Source organism: Chiloscyllium plagiosum, chromosome 18 (genome assembly GCF_004010195.1).
Source record: "Chiloscyllium plagiosum isolate BGI_BamShark_2017 chromosome 18, ASM401019v2, whole genome shotgun sequence".
Classification (NCBI taxonomy): Eukaryota; Metazoa; Chordata; class Chondrichthyes; order Orectolobiformes; family Hemiscylliidae; genus Chiloscyllium; species Chiloscyllium plagiosum.
This window is the reverse complement of record NC_057727.1, coordinates 36,870,730-36,896,030: the sequence shown is the minus strand read 5'-3', so window position 1 is coordinate 36,896,030 and position 25,301 is coordinate 36,870,730. Positions and strand designations below refer to the sequence as shown.

The window sequence follows — 25,301 nt, the reverse complement described above, 5'->3', positions numbered from 1 at the left end:
AGAGAATTTAGAATTCTGCTAAAAATATCAGTCAAATGTCAAGCTTTGAATCTAAGTATGAGATCCATTTTCTGAACAGGCCCTGGAGGTGCAAACCACTACTGTAAACTGTGTCAAATGTTACCTTGGTAACTCTACCCAATTTTAGCTTGATATTGTCATACGTTCCATGCTATGTATAATTGGTATTTACCTCTGTCTGGACAAGGTAGTTCCTCTGAGTCCTGATGTGTTTGAGAAAGCCAAGGACATTAACTGTGCTTTTATCTTTTATTTGTTTCAGCATGCTATCAAGCACAATGTATGTTCCAGTTCTGCCAACACCAGCGCTAGGTAGGGAATAAAGAGAACAAGGGTATGATAACAAGTGCAGTAAGAACCATTTAAAAACAAAATCTATCTACAAGATCAAATGATATTATGTTGATTAAATTACGATGCATGCTTGAAGAGATTTTTTGTTAATTCTATGGGAACACTTCATTAAATAATGACTGTTCGCTTTATTCATTAAAAAGTGATTCAATACAAAATATTTAATTTGTTATGAAAGTATAATTATTGACAAAAAAAGCTATCTTGGCTTTGGGAGCATTACATTTAGTCCAAATTGATGAACACTCACCCAGCTATGTGGCCAAATTACTTAATGGCTATTTATTTTAGGGTATGTTGTGCTTCACCTTTCCCTCTCCCCTTCCACTTTCTGTATGTCATTCCAGTCATAGAGTCATTGAGATGTTCAACACGGAAACAGACCCTTCAGTCCAACTCATCCATGCCAACCAGATATCCCAACCCAATCTAGTCCCACCTGCCAGCAGCTGGCCCATATCCCTCCAAACCCTTCCCATTCATATACCCAACCAAATGCCTTTTAAATGTTGCAATTGTACCAGCCTCCACCACGTCCTCTGGCAGCTCATTCCATACACGTATCACCCTCTGCGTGAAAAAGTTGCCCCTTAGGTTTCTTTTATATCTTTCCCCTGTCACTCTAAACCTATGCCCTCTAGTTCTGGACTCCCCCATCCCAGGGAAAAGAGTCTTGTGAATGGACACCAATATTACTTTTGAGCTAGTCTTGTGTAACAAGGGAGAATCCCCAAGTGATAACCGGGCCTCCAGTACTCCTGGACTTTACCTGCCCCACCATCCCATTTATGTTAAATTCTTACTTCCACAAAATTAGGTCAACAAAATCAGCAACTCAGAAAAAGGGAAAACTAAACCAATCATTATTCAATGGCTCAGTATGTTCAGCAACCATCTGCACTACCCCCTTCTACTTTCTTTTGTGCTGTCTTTATTATACACAATGGAATGGGGATCCTGCTAGTACAGCAATTGGGGAAAATACACCTGAACTGCACTAGAGACTGAACTGATCTTGCTGAGGCAAAATCCTGCCAAAATGTCCACTCAAAGTCATTTGCATTGTGGCTGGATGTAAAATCTCCCATCAATTTGTGCACTTAAGTGACACTTTTGATTGTTCTAGTCACTAATCAATTACAATGACGTCTCATGATTACAGAACTAAATTAACATTAACTGAAACTTTATTCAAGCAACTGCTGCAATCGATGAAACAGACCATTGAGTGGTTTCAATTTCCTGCAAAACACAAGTCCTATTAACTGAGGGAAGACCAACTGAGTGAATTTTAACAAATTTAAAGTGAGGTTTAAGCGATCTAAATTATTTGCAGCATTAGTTTGACAAAATGGCCTGATTGAGGTTTTAAATGATTGCTGATCACTGTAGCTGTATGTTATCAATGGTGCATTAAAACAACCATGGTTGGGGGGACCTCTTGTAACACAGTGGTAGTGATTCTACCTCAGGACTAGGAGGCCGAAGGTAAAGTCCCAACTGCTCCAGAGGTGTGTCATAACATTTTTGACTAAGTTGATAGAAAATATCCAAAACCATGGGTTTAGGGCTGTTGTGGTGCAGTGGCAGTGTCTCTACCTCTGAGCCAGGATACCTCACTAATGTTCGACCTACCCAGAGAAGTGTGTCATAACACACTTGAACAGATGAATTAAAAAATATCTTGAGCAGGTTGTTGCGTTTAGGGTCTTTTGTAGTGCAGTGGTAACATCTCTACTTCGACGCTAGCAGGTCCAGCTTGAAGTGCCACATGCTCAAGAAGTGCTTCAGAACAAGACGATTAGAAATACTCAAATCTAATTGCTTTTGACGGCTCTTATGGTGCAATGGTTTGATCTATACAGGTTTAGGTTCAAGCCCTATCTGCTCCAGAGGTGTGTAATAACATCTCTGAACAGGTTGATTAGACAATATCAAATGATGAGTGCCATTGGGCTCCCACAATTCTTGGACACAATATGATGCACACCCTGATCAGATACAATTGGTGGAAACTCGCCAAGCCAACCACTGGGCATAGCCACTTTTGTGAGAATCACTGCTTCAACTGAATTGATGTTTGAGCTCAGCCTAAAACATTATGGAAACTCAAAGGTAAATTGTTACAGGCATAACTCACACAGATTTTAAATTCTACAATCCCTTGTATATTTTCATTCAATGATGCCTGGATTGCATGATAAGTGTGCAGAAACTATGCAGAAATGTCTGCATGTCATTGTTGCAACCTCGCTAAGATAATCCTGTAACATGAAAATTAACTTAATGCAATAAGTTGAATTAGATGTTGAGTCATGTCTATGGAGACATCCCTCAAATCTTTAAGGAGAAGTTAATATTTACACATACCTGCAATGTACCACTACTGGTCCCATGTCTGGTATCTGAGCTGCAGATGACTTTCTCACGAAGGTGAGTACAGGAAGAGCATATTCTGGTACCCCCATGTCAGGCCACTGTGTATAGTGATATTGTATAACCATTCGCTCGTTTTGACGTCCCTTGGGGTTTCCTTTTTGTCCCTATAACCGCAGTTAATCAGCTTTAGTGACTGTGTGAAATTTTATTTGGAGAATGATTGGTAACCTAAAGCTGAGTCAATGAGTCATGGAGCATCTCTGCTACACCCAACAACCATATTTCTGCAATTGCAAGATGCAACGACAGCGTTGAAAATGAAGAACAGAAATTTTGGAATAATTCCATCAAAATAGAATAAATGCAATAAAATCAGAATTAACGGATGCTTACTTCTACTTTCAAAGGCTTGCACCTTCGTATCACGAAAAAGTGATCACATAGAAAATTCATTTATTTGTCAGCTGACAATCCAAAATTGAGTAATAATAAATTCAATGATATTTTTATTTTAATTTACTCTCATGTTGGAATTCTGTTAGCAGACAAAATTTAATACTCTTTGACTGAATTTTGTAATCTCCCTTATGCAGATCTTCCCAGATCACATAGTATTCTCTATCTGAGTGTGGAAGAGGTGGGCAGAGGAGACAGGCAACTCATCTGTGATCAGTCCTCTAAAAATATTCCAAAATTAGTGATGTGCAATCTCCTAGAAAGACATTAAACTAAGTCCTCACCTAAGTGCATGTAAAAGATTCTGTGATCGAGAAGAAGTGAGTTCTGCTGATGTCCCCCCAAATGTTTATTCCTTTATCACATCAGTAAGAATATTGCGCTATACTATCCAAAGATTGTCAATCTCACACATATCATCACTCTAATCCTTTCTAGCAAAAGAGGGAGTTCCACATGTCTGAGGAGATTGAGATCAGGGTTCCCACAGAAATGCAAAACTGTACATCCATTCATAGCGCAGAACTGTTGGGGAAGGCAAACCATGCCCCTTTTCACAGCTGCTTTATTCTAATTTAAAAGTCCTGACACCCACTTTGACAGCTGCTCTCAACCTACAAGTCCATAAGCAAGTGTGATGTTAGGGTGCTGGGAGATAACGTGCCAGTTGGTTAAGGACGTAGGTTGCCAGTTGGGTAGAGTGTCAGCTGGGTGGGGCTAGTCTGCTGGGCGGTGCCACTGGGATAAGATACGTGGTGCCAGGTGGGCAGAGTGTTAACTGGGTATGGTGCCAGATGGGTAAGATGCCAAGTTGTAAGGGGATACGGTGTCAGGTAAGTGATGCAGTCTTGTATTGGGGATGGGAAGGGGCCTGTAGGGTGGATTAGAGAGGGGGGTTAATTCCAGTCTAGTGGGCTAGGGGGTGGAGGGGGTGTTTGCTCTGGGCCAGGAGAAGGGAACAGCATGTCTGATGGTGGTGGAAGAGGGGGAGCATGGCCAGTGACAGGAGGTTATGGAGAGGTGGGTTTCGGGGAGGAATTGGGTCAGGCACATCAATAGAGTAGTTAAGTCAAGTGAAGAGTAGGAGGAGGGGGGCAATGTGTGTCCGGTGGCAAGGAAAAAGGGGCTAGATCAGGTGACAAGGGATAGGAGTCAGGTCTGATGCTGAGGGAGTTGGGGTTGAAGGTCAGACTGAGGCAGACCAAGGGAATGGCAGGGGACTATGTCCAGTGGTGGGGGAGGAGAAATGGTTCTCAGATCGGGATCTAGATAGTGTGAGTGGTCTGGGGTGCTCTAATTGGGGCTGTTTGAAGCAAGTATGGCATCAGTTGAATAGTTACTCAGGAATTTAACTGTATGTTTAATAATCAAACCTTTTCTGAGTTATTAAGTTAATTTTTCAGAAGCCTCCAAACTCTCCAATTTAAATGGAGACCGTTGGAGGATTCCAGCCATAGAGTAATTGCCCAGCAGAAAATTCAATTTAGATGCAATTTCTTCACATTGTTCAGTAATTGGGATTCTTCCCAACCATGCTGGAATAATGACAGTCAAGCCATTGGAAAACCTGGGCCATTGTTCCCTCATTACTACATTTGGGATCTTGATGCATACAAATTTGCTACTGCATTCCCCGTGTGTTACAACTTCAACAGAAATTAAATAAAAAAGCTAAAGAACTGCAGATGCTGGAAATCAAAAATGGAAATTGCTGTAAAAATCAGCAGGTGTGGGAACTCTGCTTTCACTCCACAGTTCTGCCAGACCTGCTGAGTTTTACCAGCAATTTGTTTTTGTTTTAAACAGGCACTGATAACTATGATGCATTTTAATACATACTATAGAAACATACTATAGAAATACTAGTTCTTACTTCATTTTTGTTTTGAATTGTGCAAGCACTGGATTCCTAGTCTCTGTTCAAAAAATATAAAATAGCACATTTATGTTTCTACCTTTTTAACTTTTGTGTTCCTAATGGTGAAGTGGCGTACAGTGCACCATGCCCGTACTTTTGTGCTCTTCAAGGTGACAATTATGTTGCCATACTCTTCATTGTTCTCACTCGGCCAGTATTGATCACATTTTCGCTGAAATACATAAAACAGGGAAACTTAATTTCACTCAGAAAATGCCACAACAGAATGTCAAAATGACAATGTAACCTGTGTCAGCCCTGCTGGTAGCACACTTGTCTCTAAATACAGTGCAGTATTTAGTGTTGCACTATCAGATGCACTACCTTCACATGAAGTGAAAAGCTGTGTGACTGTCTTTCCCCTCAGTTGGATGCAAAAGATCCCACAGTAATAATCTGAAGAAGAGTAGAGGATGGATTTCTTGGTGTCCTGGCCAATGCTTCTCTTTCAATCACAAAAACTTATTATCGGGACATTATCACATTATTGTTTGTGGGAGCTCACTATTGCAAATCAGCTACTGTTTCCCACATTACACAAGTGGGTACACTTTCTAAGTACTTTATTATCTATTATATTCTTTGGGACTTCCTGCAATTATGTAAGGTTCTACATAAATGGCGAGGAAGACGAGAATCTTGCAACACTCATTACTGAACTGACTTTGACACTTTCCTTCTCCAAGTATGAATTATTCTAAGAACGTTCACATGATAAATAAATAAATAATATGATAAATTGAAATTTATTTTAATCAAGAATCAGAAAAAACTACAAATTAAAAAGCTTACTTACTCGTCCTTTCTCCACTAAATTTGTAATCATAACAATGATTCCTGTGTTCTGTTCCCAGATCATTCGCCAAAAATCTTCAAATGTAGGCTTAAGAGGTCCCTGTGTAGCTATATAGGCTTTTGACTTGTTATAACCCTGTTCAGGGACAAAAACAAGATTGAAAAATGTCAAATTCAGCCCAAATCTTAAAGTCTGAATCTAAAATTCATTGTACTTTCTTTAGAGGTATGAAGGCTTTGAAATGCTGGTGGTTTTAAACTTGTTATTCTCCCAGCGAATTCGGAGCCAACATTTAACTATTCATGCTGTTTTCCCATACTATTGAAGATTCAATGATTCAGATGTCATGGTCCGCATCCATATAATTGCCAGAATTATTTTTTAACTTCAAATCCTTTATCTGTAAGAACAGAATGCTTTTATAAAATATATACTTTTCATTTTATTTTTGTGCGTAAGGTCATGCGACTTGTCACCAATTGTTAATTTCAAACAATCTAAGGCCAATGATAACAATCAGATTAAAACTCATTCTAATTGACGCAAATTCAAAGATAAAGGCTTTTTTTTTTATTTCACAAAACCAGCCTGCCATTATGACTTCCAGGAATAAAATTATGAGATTAGTGAAAAATGAGAATATTTTTATGCCGTTTGTACAACCACCAAAAACAGTATGGAACACTTACTAACTAATTTTACTTCAGCTTATTATACAAAATACAGGATAAGAGAATGAGTGAGAGAAAGAGGAGGACAAATAATGGGATGAATTTTTCCTGTGAAGGGTGTCAGTTCGCTCTGTTGGCTGGATGGCTGGTTTGCAATGCAGAGTGATACCAACAGTGTGGGTTCAATTCCCACAATGACTGAAGTTCCCATAAAGGATTTCTCAACCTCTCTCCTTACCTGAGGTCCAGTGACTTCAGGTTCAAAAACCACCAGTTATCTCTTTAATGAAACAGCAGCCCTTTGGCCTGTTAAGACAATGGCGTAATCACTTTTACTTTATGTTATCTCTTGTGTGTGCTCTGGTCAGTTATCTCACACAATGTGCACTGGTCACCTCATTACGTATGCATTACACTCCTATCATACTGTGCCCACGTTATTGTGTGCTCATCAATGGTAGAAGTATTTAACACTGCATGGACTTTCTGGGATTTCCGCAACTGGCACTCAACTTAAAGCTCAATTGTGTCAATTGCAGCCAGCCACAAAAACTCCTTACAATTCATATAGCAGGAGGGCAAACAGATGGCACAGGTGACACTTCATTGGAAACAGAACCTCAACTCATAAATGTATTGCTATTTTACATCATCACTTGTCTAACTGACCTCAATGTAACTGAGCTGCAAGAGTGAAGCTACATAAGCAACCTGTTCTTAGTGCCATACCATCTTAGGGCCCTGTCTAAGCGAGTACCACTATTTCCCTAACATTCAGTGTACTGCTATATCTTGTCATTTTTCAATGTGAGAGCATAATTTATTGGTAAGCTTTCAAACAGCTGAATACATTAACTTTTATTGATAAACCAAAGATAAGTAAAGAAAAATTCTGAAACAAAAACAGAGAGAGATACAGAAACTCAGCAAGTTTGGCAGCATCTATGGAAATTAAATGATAAGCTGCATTTGCTTCAGGGATGGTTTGTCTTTTGAACAACTATGAATTTGCAGTTCATGCACCAAGCTCACATCTATTGGAATTGGGTATCAGTCACATCCTGTCTGGTTTGTTGAGCCTGACATGGCACTGCCCTATCATTCTGAAGGTGATGTTTCTCCTGCTCATCTTCCTCCTCAGAAGGTAACTGCCACTGTATCAGGTCTTTAGCATCCATGACGTGCCATTATTACCTACACCATTTGTAAAGAGCACAGCAGAAAAAAATTATCAAAGAATCATAGAATCCCTACATTACAGAACAGTACAGTCCTCAACTTGGATCATTCAGCAAGGACCCCCCACCAAGATTGATCCCAACCATCAGCATCTGATCTTCAGGAAATCTACTGTCAGCTTGATAACTACCCTAGTGGTGTAATGGGCATGGAATGGAAGAACATATTACATTTGGCCTCAGCCAGGGATTGCGTCATGGAGTCGCCAGCTATTGTTGCAGAGGTTAACACATGTCTTCCAGCAACTATCCTTGAAAGGCATCTAGTTGTTGAATTGAAGCAACTATATAATAAATGTCAAGGATACAGACACCATAGCTTCCACTGTACCTGGTGCAAAATTCTAAGATGTGGCACTGATGATCATAGACAACTTGTACAGAACCTCGCTGACGACATCAACCACATTATGATGTGTTAGTGATACGATTAAATCCCCTCAAACATGTCAAGGAGATAGCCTAAGTCCCTGACTTTTTCTTATTTTAAAGGCAAGTGCCAGGAGTTCCGTTCTGGATGCAATTCAATTGATCAAACTACCAGACTTGAAGCAAAACACACTTTATTCATATACTATGGTTAAAATACAAATAAAAGAAAAGATTGGGATATCATAACTCTATCAGAAAACTTAACAGAATGATAGATTATTTAACTACTAAACAACAACTGTTCCAATAAATCAACATCCCATAAACACACCCTTGGCAAAGGTAATTTCAGTGAAATTGATTGTCTCATATGCAATTCTAGCTGCAGGAGGAGAACCTCAGCCTCTATCTGTAACAGAGAAAGGAATAAGAAATTCCACATCCAGCTTCAAGCCCCTAGTAATTACTGAAAGCCAAAACTAAAAATCCTGGTTTTGTGGGACCTTGACCCACCCATTCAGGCTGCTTCTATTGTTCCAACTTAAAAAAAAAACCCCAAGGCCTCATAAGCTGTTTATTTACTTGGCTTGAAGCAGACCACTTAGTACCTCTGTCTCAACCTATATTCATGAAAAAAAAGGACAAAATACACCTCTTAAAGCCATAGTATCATCACACATGTACTCTCATGTAACAGTCTATAGTGCCCTCTGCTTGGGAAGCCAGCTATGTTATCAAAGAGGTAAGGGCTTTTGCCCGAAACGTCGATTTCGCTGCTCCTTGGATGCTGCCTGAACTGCTGTGCTCTTCCAGCACCACTAACCCAGAAGCTATTTTATCAAAGCCTATTGCACTGACCTTGTCATTAGGAAACAAGGTGGAGTTGTTTGACTTTCATAAATTGAATCAATAACAACTTTGATACATTAACAAGAGCAAATTACTGCAGATGCTAGAATCTATACTGAAAACAAAACTGCTGGAGATCACAGCAGGTCAGGTAGCATCCGCTTGACCTGCTATGATCTCCAGGATTTTTTTTTCAACCTTGATACATTTGTAGGTTGACCAACGAGAGATCCACACAGATCCCTGAAGATCCTTAGAATCAGCCATTCACAGAAAAAAAATTAATGCAGCTGTGCCTTGGCAATTCTATTGGAATAGAATAGTCACCGACCCCTTAAGGTCACAAGCCATGCTTTAAAGATATCACAGTTCTGTGATGGTGCCCCAGGACATTATTAGACTGTGGTGAAAATGTGTCTCATTCATCTAGAGGAAATGGCATTGAGAAAAATAGTCTCTTGGCCTCCTGTACCTCCTCTGTATCCTGAGGGGAACTTCAGTTGTGGCTTCTTCATGTGGAGGCTGGAGATTGCTGCTGGCTCTGGACTTTCTGATGAATCTGTTCCTCCTTCATTTCTCTGCCCCTTTGCAGCATTGCAGCAATAGTGATGATTGGAGAAGATGAGAAACCGAACAGGTGCTTAGTAATGTGAGAAGCCAGCATTCACATCACTCACAAATGATGGTGTATGACAGTCCTCCACACAGTAGAACATGAAGGAATCCGACAAAGAAAGCCATGGGGATGCTTGTACATGGACCATTGACAGAGTGGACCTTCTTTCAATGTATGCAATACAAACCATTTCATGCAAACACAAGGAGATTGTTACTACGGTACACTGCTGAAATCTTGTTCCCTTCAACTGCCCCCATCATCTGAGAAAGGCAGCACTGTACATTGTCAAAGATATACTGTTCAATAGGGAATCAGCTCCTAGGTCTTGTGCAGCATATGAAACTGTGGATTAACTTTGTTGATTAAAACCTGCAAGTAATACTTTGAAGGTTGTCTGTGATTTTCTCTGCTTCACAGAGATGACTGTGATCAATTTATAATGATGAATCATACAGTCAAGACTTGTGGTCAGAATATGTATTCCATGTAGTTGGTCACTACGTGCAGTTCTCTATGATTACAACTATTTTTACTAACCTGTAGTATGTAAGTGTATTATCAATGCAATTGCCTCCACCTCATCTCACTGAGAAATAAAACTACATCTTCAAACAGAATAAAAACACATACTCTGCCCAATACCTGTGTTATGGTAGCCATTTTCCACTTATATTGTGCATTTCAATTCGGATAAGGATGGAAGGCAATACATGTCACATTTCGCAGTGAGTTGCAGGCTTATCCTGTCAATCTAGGTAAACCCAAAAATTTTTCACTCCCTGTCGACCACATCAGTTCTGGGTATCCACATGTTCCCCCTCAACTTTTTTCCATTTAAGTCTTTATCTCAACATTATCCCTGAGCCTACAGCCTACAGTTGAGTCATGTCGACCACTGTGATACATTGGCCCATTAACAACCAGGGAGGTGGAGACCATTGATGATGCCCTCATCCTGCAGTAGCCCATGTTGTCTAATGCACTATCATCTCCTATCATTTCATGTTGAGCTCCTCCCTCACCTCTTCATCACACTTATTGCCACCTCCATATCAAGTAGAAGCTGCCTCCAAACCCCACATTTGACTTCTCCAAATTGCTCGTGACAGTAGGGGCCTCTGACAACCTGACATAACATTCAAAGAACAGATCCACAGGACTGCCTTTGGTTGACACACCATCCCGACCAACCTAGAGGATAGTGTCCAGATCTCTGTGCAATTCACTGATTGATTTATAGTTCAGTGCAGACTGGCTGCACAGGACCACTGCCCACTCACTGGAGTGCAATGATACGAACCCCTGACCCAGCCCACCTTAAGCAGCCAACTGGCCATGTTTAAGTCTGGACTGAGACTAAACACTACCTTTCATTAACTATGGTGGGATATCCCGATTTATGACCGTCTCCTTGACTTGCCTGAGCAGTACTCCCCTTAGACTTTGAGACATAGCTCTTTGGTTGAAGCAAATTCAGTATGTTTGCCATTTAACCTGCTGGTATATGTGATAGATGTGACATTGATATTGCATGGTGTGAGTTCACCCTCTTGACTGATCACTACTGGCAAACATGACAAACTACCTGGCTTTATTTCTGCACGTAAAGGCATGGCAAAATGTAGGTGCTGTGAGCCTGTAAAAAAGGCAAGGCAAGGCAGAGATCCTGAGAGCATTCAAATAGGCAAGAGGTATGTGCGCGTGATGGAAGCAGCAAAAAATCCTGAGGTGCACCCTGCTCCAATGCATGAGATGAGTTCCTATCCAAGCATGCAAAGCAGCCTGACAACAGCGTTACAACAAAAAATGTTGGTGCAATCGAGACTACAATATTAAATAAAATTTGACTTTAAAGATTCAGAGGTGTGCCACAGTGATGTGGTCAGGTTGTTGTGTGTCTAATGCTGGATGATGGAGGAGTCAGTTGATTGCTACCCATGGTGTGTGCCAGAGATACTGGGGACTGCTAGCCGAGTTAGAAGCCAGGAGAGCAAGCAGCCAGTGAAACTATGAGATACCCAGTCAGACTTTCATGTCAGGAATTATCATTATCTAGTCTTTCTTTGCCACATGGGAGAATAGGAAATAGCATAGAAATGAGGCAAGAACAGATAATAATGAGATGTTAACACATGTAAATTGGCCTCTTGCTGCTCACTAGTGAAATTCACATATTGTCGTTCAAACCTTCGATGGAAAATTCAACATTTCTTTCTCCATGTTGGGAATCAAATTTTCCCAAACTCGCCATATTTTCCCAACTGACTTGCCATTTCCCCCAAGTCATTCAGTGGCTGGAAACTTCAGCTCATTGGTTTAATTGTCTCTGCCTTAGCTGGACTTAAACTTAGAACTTAAAATGAACAACATATGCACGCAATTTTCAAATATATAACTGATTCAGTTTCTAATTTAACTCTGGAATTCTTTGAATTGAATGACCATGACAAATGAGAGAAATATAACATAAAATATAAAAGAATGACTTACATCAACATAATTGGCATTGATGTAGTCACTATGCTTTGAATCTTTTCCTGGTATTGGTCTTAGTTTAACTCTGCTGTGATCATCTGGAGAAGGAGAAATATTAATCCACAAGAATAAATCACCTTGATCTTCATAGATATTTCAAATATTACTTTACAAATTTTAAACTATCACACACCTTCAACAAATAAATCAACACATTGTAAATAGGGAGGGGAATGGTTAGTTCAGTTGGCTCGTATGTAGTTTAGAATAATGCCAAAAGTGTGGGTTTAAGTCCCATTCCAGCTGAGGTTGAATTGGGACTACCTACTTGTCATAGCTTTGAGAGTGGAAGGCAATGGCAAACCACTGACATCAAAAACAAATCCAAGAAAATGGCTCAAGAGGAAGCATTGGCAAACAATCAGCTAAGAAGACCTAATTTTGGGCAAGCTCTCATGAACGAATGAATAAACACTCATCTATTTCACTAACACTATAGTCACTATAGGACTAACACTAATCTATTTCATAACAGTTACTATTGAGGAATCAATAATCATTTTCAGAAATATTTTTAATTTATATAGAATCTTAACTGAACATCCTATACTTTCTATAGATATTGTATGCCAAACCACCCAATGTGAAGAGATTTGTGGACAATATTTTTGAAAGATTGACTTAAGTATGAATATATTAGAATCCAGTATAGTCTTACATGCTACAATATTGATGTATCGGTTTTTGTGCTTGTTATCTGGATGGTTGGAGTGTTCTGATGTGATGTTCATATCAGCTGTACAGCGCTGCACTTCCTATACATAGAAAAGGCAAAAGAAAGCTTTATTGGTTTTCTATTTCAAAACATATTATTGCATTCAATAGTTTATGTGTGGTACAAAGATTATTGTATACATAATTCAGGATTTTTAAAAGCATATTATCTCAAAAATCCAATTGTTATTTAATTATGGTTCAAGATGAAAATTAAACCTCTACAAAGACTCAGTAATTTATGCAGTCAATAGTTCAGTTATACAATCTAGAAAATTGCAGCTTGGTATCAAACTCGCACTGCCTGCTCCTCACATCTTAGAGAGCAGTTGAAATACTGCAATTAGCTGTAGTATCCTCGGATTTGGGAAACAAAAATAGCTTTGGCTTCTACCCTTGATTGTGATCCAGTACCTCCTGTTGGAAATCTCTTTTGTTCCAGTTGTAAAACCTCTTTGAGAAACACATTCCATTGGTGGGGCACTGGAGAATATTGTACATGAGCAAGAGGCAGCAATTTTGCAAAGTGACAGGGACTGAAAAAATGGGTGGAAATGAAATGTACATTTCTTTTTCTGAAAGGATAAAAATGATCAAAAAGGTTGTAGATAATAGTTGTATTTATATAAATTCAAAGGGCTGTGTATTCCAATTCTAAAAAAAATTAGTAGTTACTTATAAAAGTAATGGGGTAGATTTTCATCTGTACTGCCCAGTTCTAGGAGCCTAGAACTGAAAGTCCAACAGGGAAGGTCACATCAAGATTGCAGACCCCAAACTTTTTATCTTTCCAATTATGTGATGGAAAGAACATTTAGCAGGGGTTGACTTCCATCCAGGCCTTTCTCTCTGTGCTATGCCCAGGCAATGCTTAGTTTGTCTGACAGTATCTGTATACTTGCGTGCTTGATTTTTTTTAATCCTTTCAATATGATCTAATTCAAAATATTATTTAGGAAATTATGTATGCAATCTTGAATGGTCACACTTAAATTCTATTTGGCTTTGTTTTTGGAATATAATTAAATCTTTAACTTCATGGTAAAGTATATGGGAAGAATTTGTGGGAACAATCCAGTGAGAAAAGTAGAATTGAGATAAAAGATCTGCCATGATCTTGTTGAATATACAGACTCTAAGGACTGCTTACCCCTGCTTTAGTTCTTATGTTCATCAAGTATTGACTAATGTCAAGAGACTGAAGAAATTCCTTTGCTCAAGTTCATTAAAATGTCAATAAAACATTTTCTGGTTAATTAGATATAGTGCTAAAGGATAAATCATTTACAAACACATGGCCAATGTCTGGACAGTTCCCAGAGTAGCAATCTACATTAAAAAACCTATGTATCAGGATAACTATTCACTCATAGGGTCTTAGAGATGTACAGCACAGAAACAGACCCTTCGTTCCAAATCGTTCATGCAGACCAGATATCCTAACCTAATCTAGTCCCATTTGCCAGCACTTAGCCCATATCTCTTTAAATGCTTCCTATTCATGTACCCATCCAGATGCCTTTTAAATGTTGCAATTGTACAATCCTCCACCACTTCCCCTGGCAGCTCATTCCATGCACACACCACCATTTGTGTGAAAAACTTGCCCCTTAAGTCTCTTTTATATCTTTCCCCCCCTCATCCTAAACCTGTGCCCTTTAGTTCTGAACTCCCCTATCCCAGGGAAAAGACTTTGTCTATTTATCCTATCCATGCCCCTCATGATTTTATAAACCTCCATATGGTCACCCCTCAGCCTCAGACGCTCCAGGGAAAACAGCCCCAGCCTATTCATTCTCTCCGTATAGCTCAAATCCTCCAACCCTAGCAACGTCTTTGTAAATCTTGTCTGAACTCTTTCAGGTTTCATGGTTTACAACTGATTGGGCAATGTGCTCACAATAAAATGTCCATTTTGAAAAGGTGACCGAGGTGTGATGAAGGAAAAGACAGGAAGTTTAACCAAAATATTATTTAATCAACTGTAAAAGCTAATATTCAGGAAAACAGCATAATGAATTACTCCATGCACAATGGATTGAAATGATCAATACCAAACAAAGTGGAAGGTATGTAATCACTTTATATTTAGTTTTGATGATAGTTTACTGAAATTCAAGACATGCAAACTTATTTGTCAAGTTTTTTTTGCTTGTACAAAAGCTTTTGGACAACTGCAGCAAATGGGTATGATCTATTAAAATTGTATGCTTTGGGTAGATTAATCTCAAACAGTCAGCTATTTTTCAAGATTCTTTCCTCTCAGTTTCTTTTCCTTCATTAAAGGTGCTGTTTCATGCCGGAGTGTAGTTCTAGCAGCTTTCTGGTATTTCAGACAGATGACAATATGAGAGTCTCAACACTGCCATTTTGTCAGCTTGTTCAACTGTAGCAAACATCACACTGGAGTTCACTCCTCACCTGATTTGACATACAGAGAATTTTCAGCAGGATTCACAAACCAACCATCAGGGTGGGCAAAGTCAGTTTCTTTTTTCTTTTGGGTATTAGAAGCTATTTGTCAATTGTGAATTCTGATAGTGGGAAACATACTACTACTTTTGCATAGGTTATCACATGCAGGATGGACCCAACCCTCTCTCATGAGCCACAGATTCACTATTATCACTGGTTATTAGACACTTATTAGAAAAAGGGCAAAACTCTCCCTAACCCAGAGCATTGAGTTCAATTGTGGCATCTCTACTTTCCTGATCTGCATGGTCAGATGACCAACAATTTAACCAACTGACCCATTGAAGGAATTCAGTTTATCTAGCTTCTTATTTAACGGTCACTATTTTATACAGTTTCAAATATGGTTTGCTTGAAAAATAAAACACTATATTTAAAAATCAGAATTAGAATTGAGCTTATTTGCATCATTTATTGCTTTAGCTCATCAGTATTATTTTGTATTATGTTTAAGGTATACATATAGTTAACAAGAACTAATCCCTGGCCTTGTGTTTTTATACTGTTTCCTGTGCACAGCATATATTTAAAATAATAGAACTCTTTTGATTTGCAACAGATAAAACATGTAATTTTCATTAAAACCTTTAATGGTTTTGTGAAAAAAAATCACCATTGCATATTGCAACACTTTTCTGAGAATGAAGGGGTACAGGAGAGAGTAGTGCAGTGAATAAAAAGAATAATTATGAAAGAAGGCAATAGTGCAAAAACTGATTGAAAAAGGACCACAACAGGCAGTGCATCCTGACATCATCCATCCTACAATGCTGGGAGGATAGTAAAAACTAAAACCAGAAAATTCTGGCCACAATTTTTACAATTTAAATTTAAATTTGAAAGCAGTGCCAGAGGATTGGAAGCTTATCACTTCAACATCTCTGATCAAAATAGGAATACGAATAAAATAGGAATTCAAATAAAAAGATAACCATAGACCTCACAGTCTCATATTAAAAACGGATAAGCATTGCAAGAATGTGATTCAACAAAAGTAATGCTCACCTAGAAAGACATGTGATCAGATTTCTTTAATACAATTTTGAGCAAAAATGAGACCAAGATACAGAGCTAACATTGTAACATGGATTGATCAGCATGAGATAGTAGGAAAAAGGCTGTATGTCTGATTTGTGTGATATAACAAGTGGTACGCTTGCTTCAGGGATCTTTACTGCAACCTCAGTTTTTTACAAATTTATCAATAACCTAACGGGACTAAAAACTTGGATACATGAGTTTGAAGATGACACTAAGTTAGAAAACACAATAAATTATGTGAAGGAGAACAGAAAATCACAAACTAAGAGTCAGGTTAAATGAAGAGCCAGAAATATGGCAGGAAGAAATTAGAGTTTTGTGAAATTTGAGATTAATCTGAGGGAAACAAATCAAAGAGATTTCTTATTGCTGAAGGTGATGTAGTAGTGCAAAGGAATTTGAATGTTCTAGTACATCAATCACCAATTACAACCACACTAATAATCAAAAAGGCTAATGATATGTTACTCATTATCTCAAGGAGTTTGGAACTCTAAAGTGATGATTGTATGTTTCCATTGTACAGATCCATATTAAGAGTACTTGAGCACCAAATTTCAGGAAAGTCAATTGGCCTTTGGTCCTAACAACATCGATTACTCAGAATGATACTAGACTATAAAAAAAGGTTAAGTTGCATAAATGGTTCTAATTTCATTGAGTTTCGAAGAGATGTTTAATATGATCGAAGAATTTGATTGGGTAGATTAAAAAAAAACTACTTAGACCTAGTATGAAAATCAAGAACAGGACATCTTCTTAAGAATTACAGCAGGCCATCTTATTACAAAAAAAAAAGGATTTTTACTCACTGAAATCTGGAACTCGCTTCCTCCAAAAGCATGTGAATAATTAGTCAATTTAAATTTTCATGACTGATTAGATCAGATAGAAGGAGAATCTCAGGACAGAATGAGTTTGCAGGTGCCATGAGTGTGATAGGGAGGAAAATGAGAGAAAAAAAAATGATGGTTTTGGCATGAAGTGGTGGAGATTTAGTGAAAGAGATAGAAGCAGCAGAAACACCTGAATCTGCGTCTTGATATGTTAAAGAAGTCCATGAATTCCTCACATTTCTTACTGCAACAAGGGTGAAAGAGCAGGGCACAAGAATTGAAGAGGATAGTTCATCGTGAAGAAGAGAAGCCAGCATTTGTCTTGATTAGCTTTATATTCAATGATGATGAAATATGACTGCAGGTTTCAATAAATCACTCAATTTTTATCCTTATATTTCAGATAATGATAAGGCATCAGACATTGCAAGAATCAAATGCAATCAGGGTTGGAGGTGTATGTGTCAAATGACAAAATACTAAGTGTTGCTAAGAGTCTTAATAAATTTGCTCTGCTTGATATGCTATGTTCACATCACTATCATTACAAATGTTGCATAAGAATGTAAGCATAGACCTGCCAGTAATGTCTTGCTTTTCAAGGTCTCAGGTATATATGATTATAACATGCTGATTAATGTTCTGTCAGCTTTAGTTGAACAGGAAACACCACTGCATGCTTCAAAAGTAAATCCCTACATGAATTGCTTCCTTTCTCATTTAAGGAGCATTGTTTAAGGGAAAAGGTAGGCATGGAAAGGTGCAGTCTTTTTAAATGACTTAAAAGGACAAATCAAGAGAACACTTCTGATTATAAGCTACTACGTCTGTCATTAGTATTGCTAAAGCAATCCACTTAACTCTCATGTTTTATGCAATATGTAAAAGTCACGCATCACATTAAACATAACTAACTGATTAGTGATCCTTTCCTGGAGTGAAGCATTTCATTACATTTGGCGTTCAAATTTCTTCTGTGGAGTTGCTTAGTGACTGTGTGTTACTATATTGACATAAACAAACATAATATGACAAGCATAGAAAGAAGCCATTTAACAGATAGTCAGATAATCCAATAATAGTTCAATTGCATGCAAATCTATATTCAGTTACAACCATGCTGAAAAGGTTACCTTTAACATGCCCCAGTTTCAATGGCCCAATTCCGTTGTAAAAATAAGTACCGCTCACCATTATTAAACAGTAAATCATACATTAACTTCCAGCAATTGCATATATGTACCCGTACATGGAAATCAAGAAGTTGCTGTACAAGGTTTCCTTTTCCTCCACAAGCTCCACTGTACAAGTATTGTATTAAGAGACTCAGCATTGAAACACATGGAGCACCACAAAGTTGATGTACTTACATGATATATGCCCACTTAACAAACCAAGGAGAGTTAGGGCCTGCCCATTCAGTACAGATAAATTTTTAATCGTGCAACAAATCTTATTATTGAGACACTGGAACCTTCTGACACTGAAAAGCAACATTTTCAAGTAAGTAACCTCAATTATTGTTTGAAATTTATAAAAGCAAAACTGTGTAAGTAATTTAATCTTTACTTTAAATTGTCTATTTTTCGACTTATTTCAGAGGAGGAAATATATTCTTAAAGATGAAACCTCCGAAGTTATTTTGTGGAAAAAATCTGCACAAGTAGTTCAGACCTTACAGTACGTAATTTAGTGCTGACCCCTCCATATACTTATGGGAAAACATACTACAGAAAATGTATGCTACAAACTGATGAATTGATCAATAAGAAACTTAATTGCATTTTGGTGTGCTGATATAATGAGATGATAATTATGAGATTAATTATCTCATAAAAAACACTCACTTGAACTAATTCTGTTTTTGGAAGTTAAAATATATTGTGAAAAATATACCCCTGAGTAGCAGCAACTAAATTACTTCAAGGTGAAAATGAATGATTTTAATCACTGGGTTCAGCAAAGGGCAATGTATTAATAATATGCCCTGACTGCCTCTCTTGGAATATGTCAACTGGAATTGGACAATTGGTTCCCCACTCTCCATATCCAGCAGTTCACTCTGTGAATTATATAGACTGTTCTCATCAAATTATATAAAAAGACAGATTATTTTGAGAACAGTATATTAATCTTTATTTTTCTAACACAATTTCAGATGTTGAATAACATGGTACATGACTGTATGTAAACATATATATCTATATATACTTCAATTATTCTGCAGTTTACGCGGATACTTCATAGAAAATCACAGTTTCACCAGAGATTAGAACTGCAGTCGGAAACCCAGAAAAACAGCCCAGACTTCAGTCAACAAGGAGGTTAACAACATTGATTCCCATATTCATGTTAAAACAGTTGGCAAAAAGAATGTTTTAAGCATCAGACACAACTTAATGCTCTAATTGGATCAGTGACCCTTCCTAAAAACTCTAACAACTTGAAAAATATTTGATAAAACCATTGACTGCAAACCTTGGGTACTGAGGATCCGTAGATTTCATTTTTACTCTCGTTTATCTATTTTAGGATAGTCTATCTTCTCACTACAAAATTAGATTAAAAACTCAGAATAAAGCACTTGTTTGTTAACAACAGAGCTGACTTTTAGACTGTACCAATTATTAAATACCTTTTTGCAAAGCAACCTGAAGAAAATAGCTTTCTGAAGAATTAGATCAAGTGAAGCGTTAACAGCCCAGTGACACACTGAGTTGCTGTACTAATACTTGACAAATTCATGAAAAATAAGGTACATTTGCAACCATAATTCTCCAGCAAGGCAAGTTCCCAATCGCAAAATGATTCCTTGAGAGGTGGTAGCTACACAATGGGTCACTGTTAATGGAAGATAATGGCCCAATTACCTACCCAACTCAATAAACGTTTGCAGTGGATCTAACATGGGCATGATATGCAAAGGTGGGTAGAATTAAGAAAAAGAAATATATTTTCAAATAAATAAAGTCTCAAGTACTTTTGATTCAACTGACTTAATTGGCTTGACTACAAACCTCATTGTAAGTGTGACTCCATGGTATACAAACAGTACATTATTTTATAGTAAATGCACCACTTTGACTATTATTTGGCTATTTGCATGAAAAGCAGAAGTATGCAGTTAGGAAGTTATTGGCATTGACAAACCATCAGCTAAATGATTGAGCAGAGATAAAAGCCTTTAACAATGTTGACACTATGCAGGACAAACATTTGCCCCAAGAGAATTGCTTTTGATCAAGACAATCTAATTCAAATCAGCCAAAATCTATTATTCATGATCTGGCTGGCCACTGCTATTAATCACATCTGTTTGTTACACCATTAAACATACTGTGGAATAATTTCATCGAATAAACAAATCAAGATGTGTGATGAAAAATGAATTCATTAATCCAAATGACTGTTGTGCTCCATCACCTTTTAATCTTTCGCTCTCTAATTCAGCCATATTCAATTTTATAGCTGTGTGAATTGTTATAGAGTTTGAAGTACATTTTAAGAACTCATTAAAGACTGTGTTTATGATTTGTGAAAAAAACATATTTCACATTGACAGATCTTTTTCTGAAATGAGATTCTGCAATTTCATTACCATTATAGAATACAACAAAACCAATTATTAGCACTTCTCAAGAAGTCCCCATTTACAGGACCTTCGAAGTTTTAAATTCCAACCTTCTAATACTATTAGCAAAGAGAATAAATGTTGCAATTTTGTATTTACTTAAATGCACTTAATGGTATAAAATTAATGACAAAGAATAAAAAGCATATTTGAATTGTATGTCAACATTAATGGTGCTCAACAGAGACGGGGGAATCCCTGACAGCACTGTCAGCACTGTGTACCAGAAAATGGGCATATGCTAAGTAAATGTAGAAAGAAAAATCAGAAAGTGTCTAACCACTTTATTTAAAAGTGACAGCACCCAACAGGGAGCTTGGTCTGGCTCATCTAATTCAGCTGTAGTGATGGAAAGAAGATAAAATAATCCAGTCTATGGGAAGAGGTCAATTTTTTGAATTATGCTTTCTTGTCACTTCACCAAGAGCAGTCTTATGGGCCAACCCAGGTCTGAAATTGTCCTGCTTTTCCAAAGGAAAGATTTGTATCATCTTGGGAGTTTAAAATCAAGACTAAAGAAGATTAAAAAAGATTAAAATATGGGTTTTTTTCAGCAAGATACACAAACAGTCAATGAAGCACAGCAGCTGGAAGAGATCACATCGAAGAATGCAGGAAGTGGATATCATGAGGCTCTCTGAATCTTGAAAGGGATGACATGCAGGAGAACAAGCAGCACTCCAATCCAAATTTCAGCAACAGTTCTTCATGAGAGTGCTCCAAGATGCAGACATATGCTGTGCTTAAACCAGTGCAGTATTTTCCAGCCCTAAACCAGGAAATGCAAAAACTGTGCAGTCATAGACAGTTGACAGCAAGGAACACTAAAGTGCCTTTGAACCAATCTGAAATATAGTTCCCCATTTTAAAAAATCTAAAACTTCCTAGTATTGTACTCCATCCAGTATACTTTGTCTTCATACATGGTATGATCCAGGATTGGGTTCCAGTAATCTCCATATATTTTTAACTGTTAAATGAAACTATGGAACTTCAAAAGAAATAAACATTGTTTTATTATTCCCATAAATTACTGTGGGAAAATAACACACTACAAGAGGTGAAACAGAAAGCTATAAATTATTATAACTGTGAAATAGATTAAAAAGGAAAGTATGGAACTCTTTTTGTTATTTCAGCCATTTGCTTCCATTGTACAATTTTGCTTAAATGACATTACACTATAAAAAAGCATAGTATAGTTACCAATCTCCAATTTACCCAAAAGAAAACCACCACAAAATGTGAACATGGAACCTGTTCTTAAAAATATTAGGAACTAATACAACACCAACTTACCTCAAATTCCTCAGAGAATCCATGTTGGTTATTGGTATACAGTTCATTTATGTGCTTTACAAACTGCTTGACTGGAATGGCCTCCATATCATCTGCAGGGAAGAACAAATAAAGATGTTGCTAGGTAACTAACACAATTACAGAAGAGATTCATGAGTTTGGTCCAATTAATAGCTTTTCATGCAAAAGCTGAACTGGTGTTACATGTCTGTAAATCTCAAAAATGCTTCAGACTTAACTAATATACATAAATCAGCTTTGATGAAAACTAATCAAAATGCAACACATTTGGCAAACCAGAACTGCTCTGGGATTACATTTCAATGAGTGTGTTTGGGTGGGAATAGAGAGTTTTAATTATTTATTTAATGTATTGAGATGAAAAACACACCTGAGCTCAATACGAGGTAAAAGACCCAACATTAGCTTTGTGCCCTTGGCATCGAAACAAACTTTTTTTTGCATACTCCAAATAACTCAGCAAGATGGTCTGATCTTAAAAGCAGAAATTTAAATTTATATTAATATGAATAAATGTGAAACAGGTTAAACAGAACATGGACCTAAGTGACTGGACGTAGGAAGGATACCGCACAAAGCAAAAAAAAGACTGTGCAGTTTAATACAATCTTCTGCTTTAATTCATATCCTTGTAAAATAAAGCATCTGTTCGATCGTTTCAGCTATAAAAGCAAGCCAAGGAAAGATTACAAGGGGGAGAAAAGCAAACACTTTGTCAAATGTTTAAAAAAAAATCAAATGCTTGTTTGTAGAACATGCATGCTGAAATACTATCATGTGGAATTTGAGGCAAAATTTGCAATTTGACATTATGCGAAGGTTAAAGTAATTTTCCCAGCTGGTATTTGAAACATCAAAGTCTTGTGAGTACAGGAAAACCCCTATTATCCACCCAAGAAGGGCAGTGGGTATTTTGTTCGGACAACTGATCGTTCGGATAATTGATCTGATTGCAAACAAGTGGTAATTTATGAGTGCTGGTTATCTGACAATGCACGCCATAATGCCGTTTAACTGACAACTGAATGCTGAGTTGCCTAATGCCGTTTTTACGGGACCTTGAGATCTTAGTTGGATAATCCAAAATTTGGATAACTGATGTTCGGATAATTGAGGTTGCCCTGTACTTGTGTGGGAGTGTGAGCTTAGACCACTAGAAACAGGAAAAACTAACAATACAAATTAAACTGAGGAACAGCAATCACTGACAGATTTGAACATGCTGTTTTGTACTAGAGTCTCTCTCAATGTTAATTACTTCAAATTAAGGCATCTAATTATTTTTATTAGCATTTGAGTAGTTAAGAAAATAAAATAGATTGTTATGCATTTTCTCTGACTGATTAGTAGTATTATGCAAACTTCATTAAAAAAGATTCTGGAATTGTTGTGGTTCTGTTCGCTGAGCTGGAAGTTTTTGTTGCAAACGTTTCGTCCCCTGGCTAGGCGACATCATCAGTGCTTGGGAGCCTCCTGCGAAGCGCTTCTTTGATGCTTCCTCCGGTGTTTATAGTGGTCTGTCCCTGCCGCTTCCGGTTGTCAGTTTCAGCTGTCCGCTGCAGTGGTTGGTATATTGGGTCCAGGTCGATGTGTTTGTTGATGGAGTTTGTGGATGAATGCCATGCCTCTAAGAATTCCCTGGCTGTTCTCTGTCTGGCTTGCCCTATGATAGTAGTGTTGTCCCAGTCGAATTCATGAACAATCCGCATACATGAACATCAACTAGCCAAGAAACGACACGACCAGCTATCCTTAGTAGCCACACACACAGACAACAAGCAACATGAATTCGACAAGGACAACACTACTATCATAGGGCAAGCCAGACAGAACAGCCAGGGAATTCCTAGAGGCATGGCATTCATCCACAAACTCCATCAACAAACACATCGACCTGGACATTCATCCACAAACTCCATCAACAAACACATCGACCTGGACATTCATCCACAAACTCCATCAACAAACACATCGACCTGGACATTCATCCACAAACTCCATCAACAAACACATCGACCTGGACATTCATCCACAAACTCCATCAACAAACACATCGACCTGGACATTCATCCACAAACTCCATCAACAAACACATCGACCTGGACATTCATCCACAAACTCCATCAACAAACACATCGACCTCGACCCAATATACCAACCACTACAGCGGACAGCTGAAACTGACAACCGGAAGCGGCAGGGACAGACCACTATAAAACCGGAGGAAACATCAAAGAAGCGCTTCGCAGAAGGCTCCCAAGCACTGATGATGTCGCCTAGCCAGGGGACGAAACGTTTGCAACAAAAACTTCCAACTCGGCGAACAGAACCACAACAACAAGCACCCGAGCTACAAATCTTCGCAAAGACTTTAAGATGGAGATAGATAGGCTCTTGATTGACAAGGGGATCAAGGGTTATAGGGAGAAAGCAGGAGACTGGGGTTGAGAAATATATCAGCCATGATTAAATTTCGGAGGAGGTTCAATTTCTATCCATATCAATATTTTATCTGCCAAACAGATATTAGTATTAAACAGCTATTATTATTAAATGTGAGGTATAGCATTTTGGGAAAGCAAATCTCAGAAAGACCTTACTATTAAGTGGATAAGTCCTAGGGAGAGTTGCTGAACAAAGAGATCTTGGAGTGCAGGTTCATAGCTCCTTGAAAATAGAGTCGTAAGTAGTTAGAATAGTGAAGAAGGCGTTTGGTATGCTTGTCTTTGTTGGTCAATGTATTGAGTACAGGAGTTGGGAGGTCATATTGTGCCTGTACAGGACATTGGTTAGGCCACTTTTGGAATACTGAGTTCAATTCTGGTGTCCCAGCTATAGATTAGATTATTTACAGTGTGGAAACAGGCCCTTCGGCCCAACAAGTCCACACAGACCCGCCGAAGTGCACCCACCCAGACCCATTCCCCTACATTTACCCCTGCACCTAACACTACAGGCAATTTAGTGTGGCCAATTCACCTAACCTGAACATTTTTGGACTGTGGGAGGAAACCGGAGCACCCAGAGGAAACCCACGCAGACACGGGGAGAATGTGCAAACTCCACACAGTCAGTC

General features: G+C 38.1%; 1 protein-coding gene across 1 annotated transcript in view; it reads right to left on the bottom strand.

Moving 5' to 3' along the window:
- LOC122559046 (receptor-type tyrosine-protein phosphatase gamma-like) overlaps nt 1-25,301 on the bottom strand; it is a 644,852-nt gene that overhangs the window by 38,112 nt on the left and 581,439 nt on the right. Inside the window, exons 15-21 of the mRNA XM_043708214.1 lie at nt 22,205-22,296; nt 12,867-12,963; nt 12,164-12,246; nt 5,925-6,059; nt 5,166-5,300; nt 2,746-2,918; nt 194-329 (exon numbers count right to left, since the gene is read on the bottom strand). Of these exons, the coding sequence (XP_043564149.1) occupies nt 194-329; nt 2,746-2,918; nt 5,166-5,300; nt 5,925-6,059; nt 12,164-12,246; nt 12,867-12,963; nt 22,205-22,296 (851 nt within the window). The remainder of the gene's footprint in view (nt 1-193; nt 330-2,745; nt 2,919-5,165; nt 5,301-5,924; nt 6,060-12,163; nt 12,247-12,866; nt 12,964-22,204; nt 22,297-25,301) is intronic.